This window comes from Epinephelus fuscoguttatus, linkage group LG7 (assembly GCF_011397635.1).
Source record: "Epinephelus fuscoguttatus linkage group LG7, E.fuscoguttatus.final_Chr_v1".
Classification (NCBI taxonomy): domain Eukaryota; kingdom Metazoa; phylum Chordata; class Actinopteri; order Perciformes; family Serranidae; genus Epinephelus; species Epinephelus fuscoguttatus.
This window is the reverse complement of record NC_064758.1, coordinates 17,965,057-17,978,406: the sequence shown is the minus strand read 5'-3', so window position 1 is coordinate 17,978,406 and position 13,350 is coordinate 17,965,057. Positions and strand designations below refer to the sequence as shown.

General features: G+C 37.9%; 1 protein-coding gene across 1 annotated transcript; it reads right to left on the bottom strand.

The window, feature by feature from the left end:
* Nucleotides 1–1,407: 1,407 nt before the first annotated feature.
* Nucleotides 1,408–12,690, bottom strand: LOC125892209 (protein-glutamine gamma-glutamyltransferase 2-like). The gene is made up of 15 exons (XM_049582037.1): nucleotides 12,535–12,690; nucleotides 11,952–12,137; nucleotides 11,565–11,798; nucleotides 11,288–11,406; nucleotides 10,649–10,777; nucleotides 9,027–9,195; nucleotides 8,362–8,494; nucleotides 8,154–8,257; nucleotides 6,798–6,886; nucleotides 6,318–6,471; nucleotides 5,940–6,028; nucleotides 4,906–5,089; nucleotides 4,613–4,773; nucleotides 3,198–3,334; nucleotides 1,408–2,053 (listed from the first exon to the last, which is right to left on the bottom strand). The coding sequence occupies exons 1-15, from the start codon at nucleotides 12,542–12,544 to the stop codon at nucleotides 1,906–1,908; spliced, it is 2,046 nt and encodes a 681-aa protein (XP_049437994.1). The 5' UTR covers nucleotides 12,545–12,690; the 3' UTR covers nucleotides 1,408–1,905.
* Between the last annotated feature and the right edge of the window lie 660 nt (nucleotides 12,691–13,350).

Sequence of the window (13,350 nt, the reverse complement as noted above, 5' to 3'; positions counted from 1 at the left end):
TCTAGACAGCATGGAGATGTTGGTAATTTGTTTTTAACAATGTTTTTTTGGCTCCATAAGTGAAAAACTGATGTTTAAAAATGCAATTTTTGCATTGATTCCAATTGTTTGCATGAGAGCGAAATTCAAAATGCTGTAAAAAATTCAGTTTTTGAGATAAAATTCTGATATTTTCCAAACATCATCTACCATGACTCCAAAATGTTGTCATTTTCTTAATGAACATTGAAAATGTATTTAGCAAGAATTTGCAAGTATATGTTTAAGATGCCGTTTACAGTCAAACATTTTGATGCACTGTAGGCTCAATTTTCGATAAATCAAAAATCTGTGTGGATCATTTGTGTAGGACAGTCTGAAGATGCTCTGTAGCAAGTTTGGTGTCAATTGAGCAAAAATTGTGGGAGGAGATAGGTTTAGGAAGTTTTACAGTTTTTGAAAACAAAACTTAAGAGTGATGGACTTCATAATTTGCAATAGGTGTAAATGTACAAAAGTTTCTTCAGTATTGGAGCTACATTTTGGTGCAAATCTGTAGCACATATGGTTGATTTGTTGTGAATTTTCTAAATTTTGAACTTTAGAGGCTTGCTGTAGCGCCACCATCAGGACTATTGGCCTGGGTTTGTAGCTGAGGCAATCTGGCATGGGACTGGACCTTTGTGCAAAGTTTGGTGATTTTTCGCGCATGGGAAGTATGATTTCCTTGAAAGAAGAAGAAGAAGGTGCAGGATAACAATATGGTCCTGGCAGCTTAGGCTGCCTGGCCCCTAATTAATAAAAAGGACATATGTTATTATCTGAGTGACACAAAGTTGAAGGTATTTTAAAAACCTAGAAGATTCAGTGCTGAAGCCCCAGAGGTCACCACCCTCTTCTGCCTCTGTGCAAGAGTAAAAAAATAAATAAAATAAATTACTGTTTAATTACTTTATGTGAACTATGTGAACAGGTTTCTATTCATCTTATCTCAGTACAGACCACATGTTTTACTGACATATTTGCTTTAATTTCTTTAAATGTAGTCCACTTGCATTTTTTAATTGATCTGTTTTTAACATATCTCATGAAGAAAATATGTAGATGGCACCATTACCAACAGTTATGAATGGCTCTTGGAGGATAATGTCTCAAACTGCAGTCATTGAAGGTATTTAGAAACATCATCATGGTGACCCCTGCTGTACAGTAGCCACATTTTGCCTGAAAATGAGTGTTACACAATGTCTAACTTTGCTCACCATAAAAAGTATGATTATTTCTCTAAATTAATCAAATGTCAGTAATATCAGCGGCTCATCAATATACTGTCAGGGATTATGTGACACAAAAAGTCCAGCAGATGGTGATGTCTCTCTGCTGAGTATATTTTTTACTTCGCCTGATACACAAACACACCACAAGACAGCAAATAACACATTTTTATTTTTCAAATGTTTTATTTATAGTTAGCAATTTTTTTTTTCCTTATGAATAACAAAGTGTTTCCTAAAAAGCAGTAAACAACAAACAAACAAACAATTGCTTTACTCGGCTTTGGCAGCAAGTGGCCTTATAGTCACATTTAAATGGTACAATATCAAAATGTATACACCATATTAATCATATATGTAAAGTTAATTTGTTTATGTCATTATCTTATTTTACTGCAGCTAATAATAGAGGTACTGTACATAATGGTTAGAGGATGTGGATCATTGTGTTTTTAATGAAATTAATCAAGCAAAAACTATAACCATAAACAGTATAATAGCATAGTACATTCTAGTTTAATATATAGATGAAAAATAATCAGTGGATGAAAAAATAAAGCCCCAACGGGCAACCCTGTAATCTCCACCTAAATCAGTCCAACTAACCAACAAAATAAAAAAGCTGTCACTCATGTTAGATTTCTGTTCTGGCTCATTCTTTCACAACAACATTGATGAAACTCTTGATTTCCTTCAGTTTGTCACTGTCAAAGTTCACCAGCAGCACAGTGGGACCGGCAGAGTTGGGACTGAACTCGATGGTGCCCTTGGCTTCCTGTTTGGGGCCCACAGTTCCAATCCTGCAAAAATAGTACACCATATACAACATCGTGAGCCAAAATGTCTGAGATGAGGTTTCTGTTTTCTGCTTATCTTTATACTTTTATCTACAGCTCAGGAAAAGAGTAAGTGTGGCATTGACATCCATTGCATTGTCGTGGCAATTTTTAGCCGATCTGCTTGGGAGTCAGCAAACAAGACTGAATAGCTTCATGCACAGGAATTTATTCTCTATAGAGACGGCTCAGAGCTCAGAGTTTGTGCCCTGAACAGTGAATACAGGGCGTCTTTATACCTACACTCAGACGACAAGAGAGATGAGAAAATCAATTGTAGCTCCCTTGGGCTTTCCTGCCTTAATTATGTTCTCTTGATTACATCAGAAGAACATACCTGTTGCAATCTAGTATATAACATGTTAGGTAATCGTCTGTATCTGTTAGACAGTCAGTGGACTGTCTCTGAAGGCGAGATTATAGTCAGTGCAAATCTCTTGATGATGTCAGATGTTTACAAAAGGGGAATGCAAAGGTCACACACTTGCAAACACATAGGAACAATGAAACGATGGAAGCATATGCATGAAGAAGACAAAATTTCCACCATAGTATAAATGTCATATTAACTTTTAAGAAATTCATTCTGTAGCTGTGACTATGGATTAGCAACACAAACCACAGAATGGCATCTCAGAACTGTAACTAACTTTGCTTTTTTATTACTTAAATAGGAATCAATAGGAAGTTGATGGCTGTTGGGAAAAGTTAACTATGATTTTGGGCACATTTGAGTTTTGTACAGACTTTGCACTAACATCATCTTGTACCATTAACTTAATAAACTGTAATGGGAATTGGGTGATAGAAATGTCAAAACAAATAATCAATCAGTGGTTGATGAAACACTCAGATGTTTTACCAGAGTAAAAGTAGTAATATCACACTATAAAAAATGTAAAGTAAAAATCCTGCATTTAAAATCTTACCCAAATAAAAGTACAAAAGTATTAGCATCAAAATTAGTTAAAATACTAAAAGTAAAAGAGCTCAAAGTACTCAGTATGCATAATGTTCCAAATTTATGCTTAAGCACAGTACTTGAGTAAATGTACTTAGTTACTTTGCACCCCTGTATTTGATGCATAAATTGATTGAGTTGACATACTTCACTGTTACAGGTTTGCCATCCGTGAGGCCGATCCCCTCTATGGTAAAGCTGCAGTCCTTCAGTGGCTCTGGTAAAGGGTTCAACATGGTCATTTCTGCCGTCACAGGCTGGTTCACTGTGACCTCTCCCACTAGCTGCAGAGATGTGTTTAGATAAAAAGGTTTGATCATGTAGAAGGTGGTATAATATTCTACATGATTAAAATTACATCATATGATACCTCTGCCTGAGTGGACAATAAACAATGGCAAGAAATACAGTCATTTTTAGTTTAGCCCAAACAGTTCTGTGATCAAGGCTTATCCCCAGAGCTCAGGTAAGGTCAGAGCTTTATAAAAAGGAAGTGTCCAGCTGCCAGACTGAAAGCACCAGGCATTTAAGAGACACAGTGCCAAAAAAAACACAGATATAGTAGGCGAAATGCCAAAAGAGAGAGAATATGGGGTTGGCTTTTACTTTCACTTCTGCTGAAGAGCGTGTTTACATAGAGTAACCGACAATCCTGCACAGTATACCTTTAAGTTTGAGTATTTCAGTTATTTTGTTATGTCATGTAATATGTTTCAGTGGTTCATGGTCAAAGCCAAATAAGAATGATTTAACATAAAGGACAGGGCTAAAGTTTACAGTGGTTTACAAAATACAAACTGTAACCAGATAGAGACCAGTAAAAGGCAAAAAGTATTGTATTAGAAACTCCATCTTTGCAACAGACAGAGTCATCCCCTCCCCTGATAGGAGCACTAATCACCTAAAAAAAAAACCCCACAAACCTTTAGTGAAGCAACAAAATAGTATTTGGTCCTCTGGGCTGCCCACATCACTAGACCTAATAGCCTAATAGCATACATACTACTTAAGCCTCCACCTGGCAAATATAAAACCCCCTCATAGACCTTAAAATAATAATAATATTAATAAATTACTTTTACAAAATGCCAACTGGAGTTGCAGTGGTCCAAATATGACTGAGAAACAGAAGGACATAACAGACTCAACAAGAGCAGATAAACAGACAGAGAAGTAGTAATATAAACCCACCATGCACCATGTTTTTGTTTCATGTCTACTTCATTTTGAGCTCAGGTGTGCTGAAGTCTTCCTTGTCAAGTTCTGTTTTGGCCAGGATGTAAAATAATTTATTTGTTCACAATGGGTTTTTCTAAAATATAACACTATAGAGCATTTTATTTCTCATCAATACATTTTATTTCTTTAATTTCAAACAGTTATACTGTGCATATTTTCAAATAGTATCTTTTAAATATTTTTGTTAAAATTATTTCTATTGTATATTTATGTATCTTTGTCTATGGACTAAAACACCAAAGCTACTTCTTTGTTTGTGAAAACCTACGTGGCAATGAACCAGATTCTGATTTTAATTTCTTTCACCTGCCCATTGCCCTTACCTTGATCTCTAAGTCTGGCTCATCCAGCACAATGGTCTTCTCAACCTTATGGTAGTTTGTAATCTGCTTGTCGATGGTGATGGCCGACAGCTGGATCAACCTGTCGGAGGTGATCGCTGGTCCATAACGGTCATACTCCAGTCTGAGAGACAGGCGCTTTTCTGAAAAAACACATACATTGTGTACATATTTATTTGGATACTAATACAATTTCTATGCAATTTCAGCACAAGAATGGGATCTGTGACAGATGGTCAGATAATTCTTGGTGTCGTGCAAAGATCAGAGCTGACCTCCACCAGAGGGCACCTCCACTTTGTCTGAAGTGATTCCGCAGCAGTCTCCCTCTTTTCCATTGTAGGTGACAGCTTTGGCCAAGAACAGGAAGGTGCAGGTCCTCGTATCGAAGCAGTTGTTGGTGAGGATAGCGTGCACCTCAAAGTCCGCGCCCACGATCATGTTATCAGCTAGTTTGATCTTAAATTAGAATTATGAGATGATTTGCTTAGTTCATGGACTATACAATAATATCAATGAATTATTGTATTTAATATTTCTAAGTATACGCAGGTAGTTCTTAAGTATGTTGAAAAGATTGATTCTGTGATATGTGGAACAGAATATTAGAGAAAAATTATTATGGTCAAATTAATTTCAAAGCAAATGCAGCATAGACCGAACAATTAATTAAGGATTGACTAGGTTTCCATTTAATCATCCATCCATTCATCTATTTACAACTTAAAGAAACTTATTTCATATCAGGTTATATGCCAGTTAACAGTATTTAACAACCACACGTATACTGTATGCCTGTCATACCAGTCTGGGTTATTTTCAACCTGTGACTGTTGTTCCTCTTTCTTGCCCAGTATGCATTTTTGGCATTATTTCACAGTTCCCTTTGACATGATAAATAATGTTTCTGTTCTTTCAACCCACGAATCTGCATGTCAGGCATAGACTGAACTGAATCACCTCGTATGTAAAGTTTTAAAGGTCCAGTGAGTAGGATTTAGAGGCATCCATTATAAATATCTATAATCATCTGAAAATAAGAATGGCTGGGTTTTTGTTGCCTTAGAAAGAGTTATTTATATCTAGGTCCTCTCCAACAGAGTTTGCCATGTTTTTCTACAGTAGCCCAGAGTGGACAAACCAAACACTGGCTGTAGATAGGGCCATTTGCATTTTGCCTCAGCCACTTTAGTTCTCTGACATGTATGGCACACGGAAGAAGTTTAATTTGTGCAAATGCGTTACTGTAGAGTTTAAGATCTTTTCTATGATGTGTATCTACCACCTGTATGAAGAGTACAAAAAACACCTTGATATGAAGCCCTGGCTCTTCCCCTCGCTGCTGTAGCTTATTGTGGTGTTTAGCCTTCTCATATACCCGCCTCTCCTCCTTTGAGCCTGAAAACCATCAGAATAACAGAAAAGTCATGCACACATGTTGAGTACAGGTGGTCTCCTTCATAACTATCATCATATAGATTTGATAGACATGGATCCATGCAACAAGCCCACGTCTTTTAATTGAGTGAGATACAGTACGTGTGTCTGTGGTTACAGTAAAAGGAGCATAATGTAACAGTAGCACACTGACTCCAAATCACTAATTTATTTCAATGGACAGTGTTTTAATTGAAATGTTAAACATGCAAATGGAGCCGTGTGTGAGTGCGGACATGTGACTCTATACCTTCTGGATACTTGTACTGGTGTGTGATGTCGTGTCTTTCATCTGAGCCCACAGTTTTGGTGCTGATGTTTCGTCCAACAGATTTAGTTGATCCACTGAACCTGACAAATTCTCCATTTGTCAACTGCACCAATTCCACAACATCTGCATTGACCTGACTCCACACACAACATGAGATGACATGAACTAATGCTGATTATAAAGACATTACAATGATTAAACAGTCTTGCAATTTCTGACAAGCACTTTATTCAACCTTATATACACATATGCTCAAACGCACTGTGTCTAAAAATATGCATCAGAGCGCAAAATTAAGCTGTCTCTGTTAGGTGGGTCAGCTTGGCTCGTTAAGTAAAACCTCTAACTTGGACACCAAGTAAAACCAGTAGTCAATAGATTACAACTTAAATGTACTCGATGTGCAATTTCTGTGTGTTTCTCTTTAAAATGTTACTGAAAGGCTCAACAAACACTCACCTCAGCGAAAATAAAGGGAGCATCATACTCCTTGGTCAGCTCTCCTTCCCTGATGGCCTTCACAGGGCACGGTCCACAACAGAAAACACCTGAAAGCATAACACATCCAGAGACGGAAAGGGTTCATTTCAGCAGGAGTCAGACACACAATGCCTAGATTTAAGCCATGCAAATCATTCAAGAGGCAAAACAGATTAAAATAAGCCAGTAATGCTAAGTATTTTGGGGACGCAATTTTGTAAAATTTTGGTGGGGTCTTTAAAATGTTAACAATGTACTATTTTTGCCTTGTATTTCTATTTCTCTGTATTTTCATCATCACTGATCATGTGTGAAGTCAGGCTACTGATGGTTTGTTGGTACACGACCCTTGCATTTGATGTCTTAATTGAACAGATAAATTATATCTGCATGTCATGGATAACTTCAACCTTTGTTGATGGGGACTCCACCCCATATACGCAGCTTGGTGTGCTCTGTATTTCAGTTTAATGCTCATACATTTGTATGTGTCGAGGCTGTTTTGCTATTTGACCTACCTGTGTCTTATTTGTGCCAATGTGCTGTATAATATGGTACGTCACTCTACAGAGTACTCTATGCCCTACTTTAGTTGGCAGTATTGTGGTGTTTGGTTGTGTAACCCACGTGGAAGTGCTCACAGTCAGTCAGCCCCCCTCCCTGTAAAGTAACTTCCCCTGAAAACCATGGTATATTTTACAGACTGCGGTGCCACATCATCTGTGTCAGGTGCATTACTGAAAACAAAATCGTTACATTTGTGGTGACCTGTTTTTTTTTGTTTTTTTTTTACAGTGTCATGGACAACAGTCTCAAGATGTGTCATGTGAACATGCCAAACACAAGCTGTCACAAGTTTGGTCATAACACTTTACATCAAATCTGTGACCATTGTCCGAAACTGAAACTAACCACCGTGGTTAAATATTGTGACTTAGTTTGCAGCTGACAGTGACCCATCTTTGTAGCAGTTTTGCTGCAGTTAGAGTCAGTTCTCATTAAGTGTTTATTATTCTCTTTGTTCTGTAACTGCTCTGCTAAGGCTGCAGGGAAATTAATTCTTAGATTATTTTAGTTTAACCTGAACATTTCTCTCAACCTATACTGCATAGGTTAAGCAAATAGTTTAACGAAATCATTCTGAGAATCTATAGGTGTGTTCATAAATTCTGACATATATATTTAATCTGTGAAACATTTACAGAATAAAACAAAACAGCTGAATAGTTGAATCTCAAATAATAAGATGTTGAAATATTACACTTGCGCTACAAACTATCTGTAGGTGGACTCTTAATAAAGTGTTCAACTTTAAACATTAAGTTCAGAGTTTACCATCGCTTGTTTCCTGTGGGGTTGGGTCGCTGGCTTGCCAACCGTCAAACTCTGACCCAAGATCAGGGCGAGCCATCCAGCTGTCCACCCAAACGTGGAAGTTCCTGGTTAAAATAGTCATATAAAGGACAATACCATTATCATTGTTGTTTCAATTTGTAAAATAATATAGTAGTATAATAGAACATAACCATAACCACACACTCACCATATCGAATCACCTCCAGGAATTCTCACACCGTCTTCATCATACAGGTTTTCTATGATCAGGTTGGCGTCAGTATCGTGAGCCGATCCAAAGTTAGTAACCACTCGACATGGAATGCCCAGGGCACGGGACACTGGAGGAGGAAAAAGAGCCACACTACATCATACTGGCTAACTAAAGTTACATGCTGGAGAAAGCAACTGTCATCAAAGACTCACAATAAAAACATTACACAGAAATGTCACGTGGTGAAGTGGGCTTCAAAGCCATGAGATTAGATCCTTAATTTAGGGTTTTGATAAAGATTGTGAGGCAGTGAAGGTGGACTGGAGGAAGTGACTGGGATGAGACAGATGGTGTGTTTTAGGAGAGAAATGCAGCAGCAGCAGCAGCAGCAGTGTTGTTGGTGCTGTATCCGTTCAATTAATTGTTTCTATATTGCCTCAGGATGAGTGATGGCATGCAGCTGGTTTATTATAAGTTCAAATTAACTTTCTATCTTTCTGTTAAAATAGCAAAATGTCAACACAACATGTGACTATCATCTATGTAAAACACAATAACTCTGTGCACGTCAGCATGTGTAGATAAAACCTTTCAGTTTAACAGCAAATTAATCCACAGAGTCAAACCAAGACTTTCATGCACTTCGCACTATGCCCAACCTGTGCATGCGAGAGCAGCAAAGACCCAACATTGGCCATAGCGGACAGGCCCACTCTCCGCCCACTGGTACAGAATGTCCGCACTGCCAATCCATGTTCCTGGATGAACCCCATCTGTAATCTCTCCCCAGTTTCCCACCAGCACCCCATCATCATCATTACTGTTGATCTGTGGGCACAGACAGAGGGGAGACATGATGTACAAACAGATAAACATTGTAAATCAACATGTACAAGATTTCCTCAAAGATACAGTATGAAGGATTTTCCTAAAAAACAATGTATAGACTCATAAAGAACTAATCCCTCTCAGTCGTGACTTCTGACCCACTAGAATTGTGTGGCAGTGTATTTTTCTGCAGACCTGTCTGTTTTTTCTTATCTCCTTCTTATTCTCTGTGTTTGGGATGTTTATGGGCTTGTACCCCCACAACGCTCAGGTGAGGTCAGCGCTGTAAAGAACTGATATATAGCAGAACAAAATGCCAAACAAGGTTGAAGATGGGGTTGGCTTTTACTTTCACTTTTGTCGGCAAGCATGTTTATGAACAGTATCTGACAATCTTGCATAGTATTCCTTTAAAGCTTTTTCTATTTGCTTTTCTAAACCTCAAGTGTCTCCAGGTCTTTCATGGGAAAATTCTCCTAAAGGATGTGTACTATTTTGACAGCTTATTTGGGAAAAGTAAATCTGACATAATCAGACCTCATGAAGCTCACAGAGGCCTGGAAAAACTAAAGCGCAAATGTGAAGTTAAGTGCAGCAGATCAATATAGACAAACTCAGGACTTTTCTTTTTGAAAGCATTCCTACATGCCTTAAGATCTCTTTAGGGATTCCTCATTTTTTACAGTGGATTTCTCCAGACATCCATCAGCATTACAGTTAAGATCAAGCAATGTCATAATACAAATACCTCCAGAAAAAAAAAACAACTCAGTACACTAACAGAAATCTATGTAGCACCACAAATACCAAAGTTTTGACAATAAAAAAATCTTGTGGAAAATCTATTTCCCTGATGGACCTTTTCTGTCTATGCTGAGCAGACTTAAGGGCTGTACATTAATATTGGTAGATCAGAACAGAATAGTTTATAAGCAGTGCATACAGTTAAGGAGAGAAAGTAAATAATTTCCAGGACAACATGTTTGTAATGTTTGCTTTGCACGAGTGCATTCTCAGTGTGTCATAAAACCTAAATATAGTGCATGATCCTGTCATCTTGGAACAAGCTCTGTACTGATTTATTGTTTAGTAACAACTACTGGACCAGTAGAAATAGCCCTGGATTTCTCATATAGCTATTTTGACTTGCAGCAGGAGAAACATATGGACACACTGTAATTCATCTATAACTCTGCACTCCTGCTTGGAACCAGAAGCTGCACATTATGTTTAAAACTTCCTTTCTTTGCTGCAGCTTTCTCTCACAAAAGTTGCCTTGGGAGACAAGAAAGTTTCAAAAGAATGAGAGGGGTCCCCTGGTCCAGCATATAAAGGATCAGAGAGAGGGTTTTCTGGTGCACTAGGGTAATCTCTGCCTGCTAAAATAAAGGCTATTCACAGTCTGGTTAAATGGCATTCACAGGGTCTCACTAAAGCCTGGACACAAACCCACCATAGCACTCAGCACCCTGGTCACATAGACGGGATCGCTCCTGGCTGAGCAGTCCTTGTCAGCATCAGAGACAAATTTGGGGTTTTCATCCAGGAGCTTTAGACAGATATCCAAGATTCCTCGTTCAAACTACAGACAGACAGACAGAGAGGAAAGGAGAATAGTGGAGCAGCATGTAAGGTGTCAGCTTTCTGTGTCATTTTTATTTGGTATTAGGCCATAACTCCACCCAATGCATGGTTTAGATAAGTGCCAAAAAAGTGGCCAAGAGCCTGAGAGGTGGGTCAGATGTGGCAGAAGCTGATTAGAGGGTATTAACACTCCTAAATTCCATGGTATGGATAAGTCTCAACTAATCATCTCTAGTGCCAGCATTGGCCATGAAATGCCAATTTCAACACCAGCATTGAAGTGCACAGTCATATGATTTAGTTTATGGCTCAAATAACATGTTTAAGTGTGCAGTACCTCTTTCACTGGAATAAAATATGATTGACAAGTATAACTGGATATTAAAATAGTGGCATGCTTATTGCTCTTTTCCATCACACTGAAGAAGCATTTAGAGATTATGCATTTTTCTGTTTACAGTTTATTTGATTTATCTATTAAAAGAGTAACATTTGACATTTCGTGTACCTGTCCAAAGTTCCAGGGCTTCCCTTTGATGCGTTTATATGTTCCTCTGTAGACCTGCCCATGTTGTGCTAAAACATACTCCTGCTTCTTTGTCTCACTGCGCATGTAAACAGCATCTCCTGTGAGTCAGTACAGACAGAGCACCAACACATTTAGATCATGACTGCATTCATATATATATATTCATTTTCTAAATCAATGTATAGATGTGCAAATGGTGTAAACACAAGCTGCATGTGGAGCACAAAACATAAATTGTAAAACAAAACATACTCACGGGAGCACCAAGCATTAAAAAGCAGGGTGAACTGTCCTAAACTGGTCGTCTGCCCCTCCTGCTCCAGAGTCAGAGAGTAAACCCCTATGGGGGCACTGGATGAGGAACTGATAGATACAGACACTGTGTATCCAGAGGGATCATTTGTGGCAGATGCACTCCAGTCACTATCCAAAGTGGAGTCACTCAGACCAAAAGTAACCTTAGTGTCTGACTCTTTTCTGGGTAACGGACCTGGAAAAACAGAGATACATGTCTATTAAATCTAAATTCAGATAAGAGAAATACAAATCCTCACGCAAGCACACACACACACACCCTCCAAATTTTTATTTCTCACACACGTATAAACATGTTAAAGTAATCACTGAGGAACAAGAAGCCTACCAGTTTCAACAATGAGTGCAAAGCTTGTTTCGCCTGGTGTGAACTTTTTGCTGCCAGGTTTCAGATGTAAAGTGATACTGAAGGGCTGTCCCCTCCTTACAATCAAGCGCTCCTCTTCATATAGATGTGTATGATGGCTGCTGCTGTTGCTCTTAATGTTAAGATCACAGTGTTCAATGTCCAAAACTGTGTAGAGATTAAAATACAGATCACTTGTCACATGAATTAAAAATTCAACACACATCAATGGACTGAAAGTGAACATTTGATTTAATAACTTGATGTCTTCATCTAAATATGATCACCCTCTTAAAGTTTCTACACATGATAAATCACAAGAAATCATCAGTAAGACATTCCCTAACAGATAGTGTCACTCTCTGCTCCAAATCAAACATATCTCATGTCATTCACCATTCCAGCTCATCACATTTCACACTTGAATCTGATACTTATTTAAAACAGTTTGACTCTGTGATGTAACACAGAGAGAAACGCATCTTCAGTTGTAGATAAACTCTACCAGCAATATTTGAACGTCTGTCCTACAATATGAAACAAAAGTAGTTTTCTTCCTTCTTACCTTGACTCATGTCTGCAGTGAAGTTCTTGTCCCTCGACTCCTGTGTGGTAAGTAACACTTCAGCTGCAGCCTGTGCTTATAGCTTAATGATCCTGCAGTGTAGTGGCCCCCTACGGGATATTTGGAGCGTGTGAAACCTGATCTTCACGCCCCCATCTGCCTATTCGTTGCATCAGTAATTCTGTTTTTAGACTTGCAACACCCCTTCCTCTTTATTCTTCAATTTAAACCTAGTCATCACAGCTATTGTAAAAAATAAAAAAAAATAAAAAAAACATTCCATTTTTTAAAAAATCCATAAATTCCTGTTTCTAAAGTTGGTTGTAAGTCAGCAAATTGCTTTTTTTAAGTTTATGTGTGTGTATGTGTGTGTGTATGGCCCATAATATACACTAAAACATAACAATATATCATATCTACAAGTACCAGATACCTTATGGTGATATTTTTCCTATAAATATAAAAATAAATCCAACAACAAGGTTTTTTTTTCATAAATTATTTATGCCATTTTTCGTAGCCGCAACATAATGCATATTAATGCATGATTCAACATAAACAATATGTTATAACTCAAAATGGATCAAAAACCGATAAATTAAATTCTGTAATGTAAAGCAGTAAATAACACATCATACAGTTACATTTTTTAATGCAACTTTGCATTTGCAAGGCAGTAAAATACTTCACACATTTTTCTCAGGTCATATAATGGGACTCTCACTTTAACATCTTTTTCAGTTTGTGGAGGAAGCTGTAAGGAGGTCATCAAACTGGTGCACAAAAGTGACAAAGAGTTCACTGTAGGCTGAACCG

Coding starts and splice junctions, on each gene's coding strand:
- LOC125892209 (XM_049582037.1), bottom strand. Junction 8,258..8,361: donor CCTGGAGGTGATTCGATATG/GTGAGTGTGTGG, acceptor TATTTTAACCAG/GAACTTCCACGTTTGGGTGG. Junction 6,472..6,797: donor CTCCCTTTATTTTCGCTGAG/GTGAGTGTTTGT, acceptor GTGTGGAGTCAG/GTCAATGCAGATGTTGTGGA.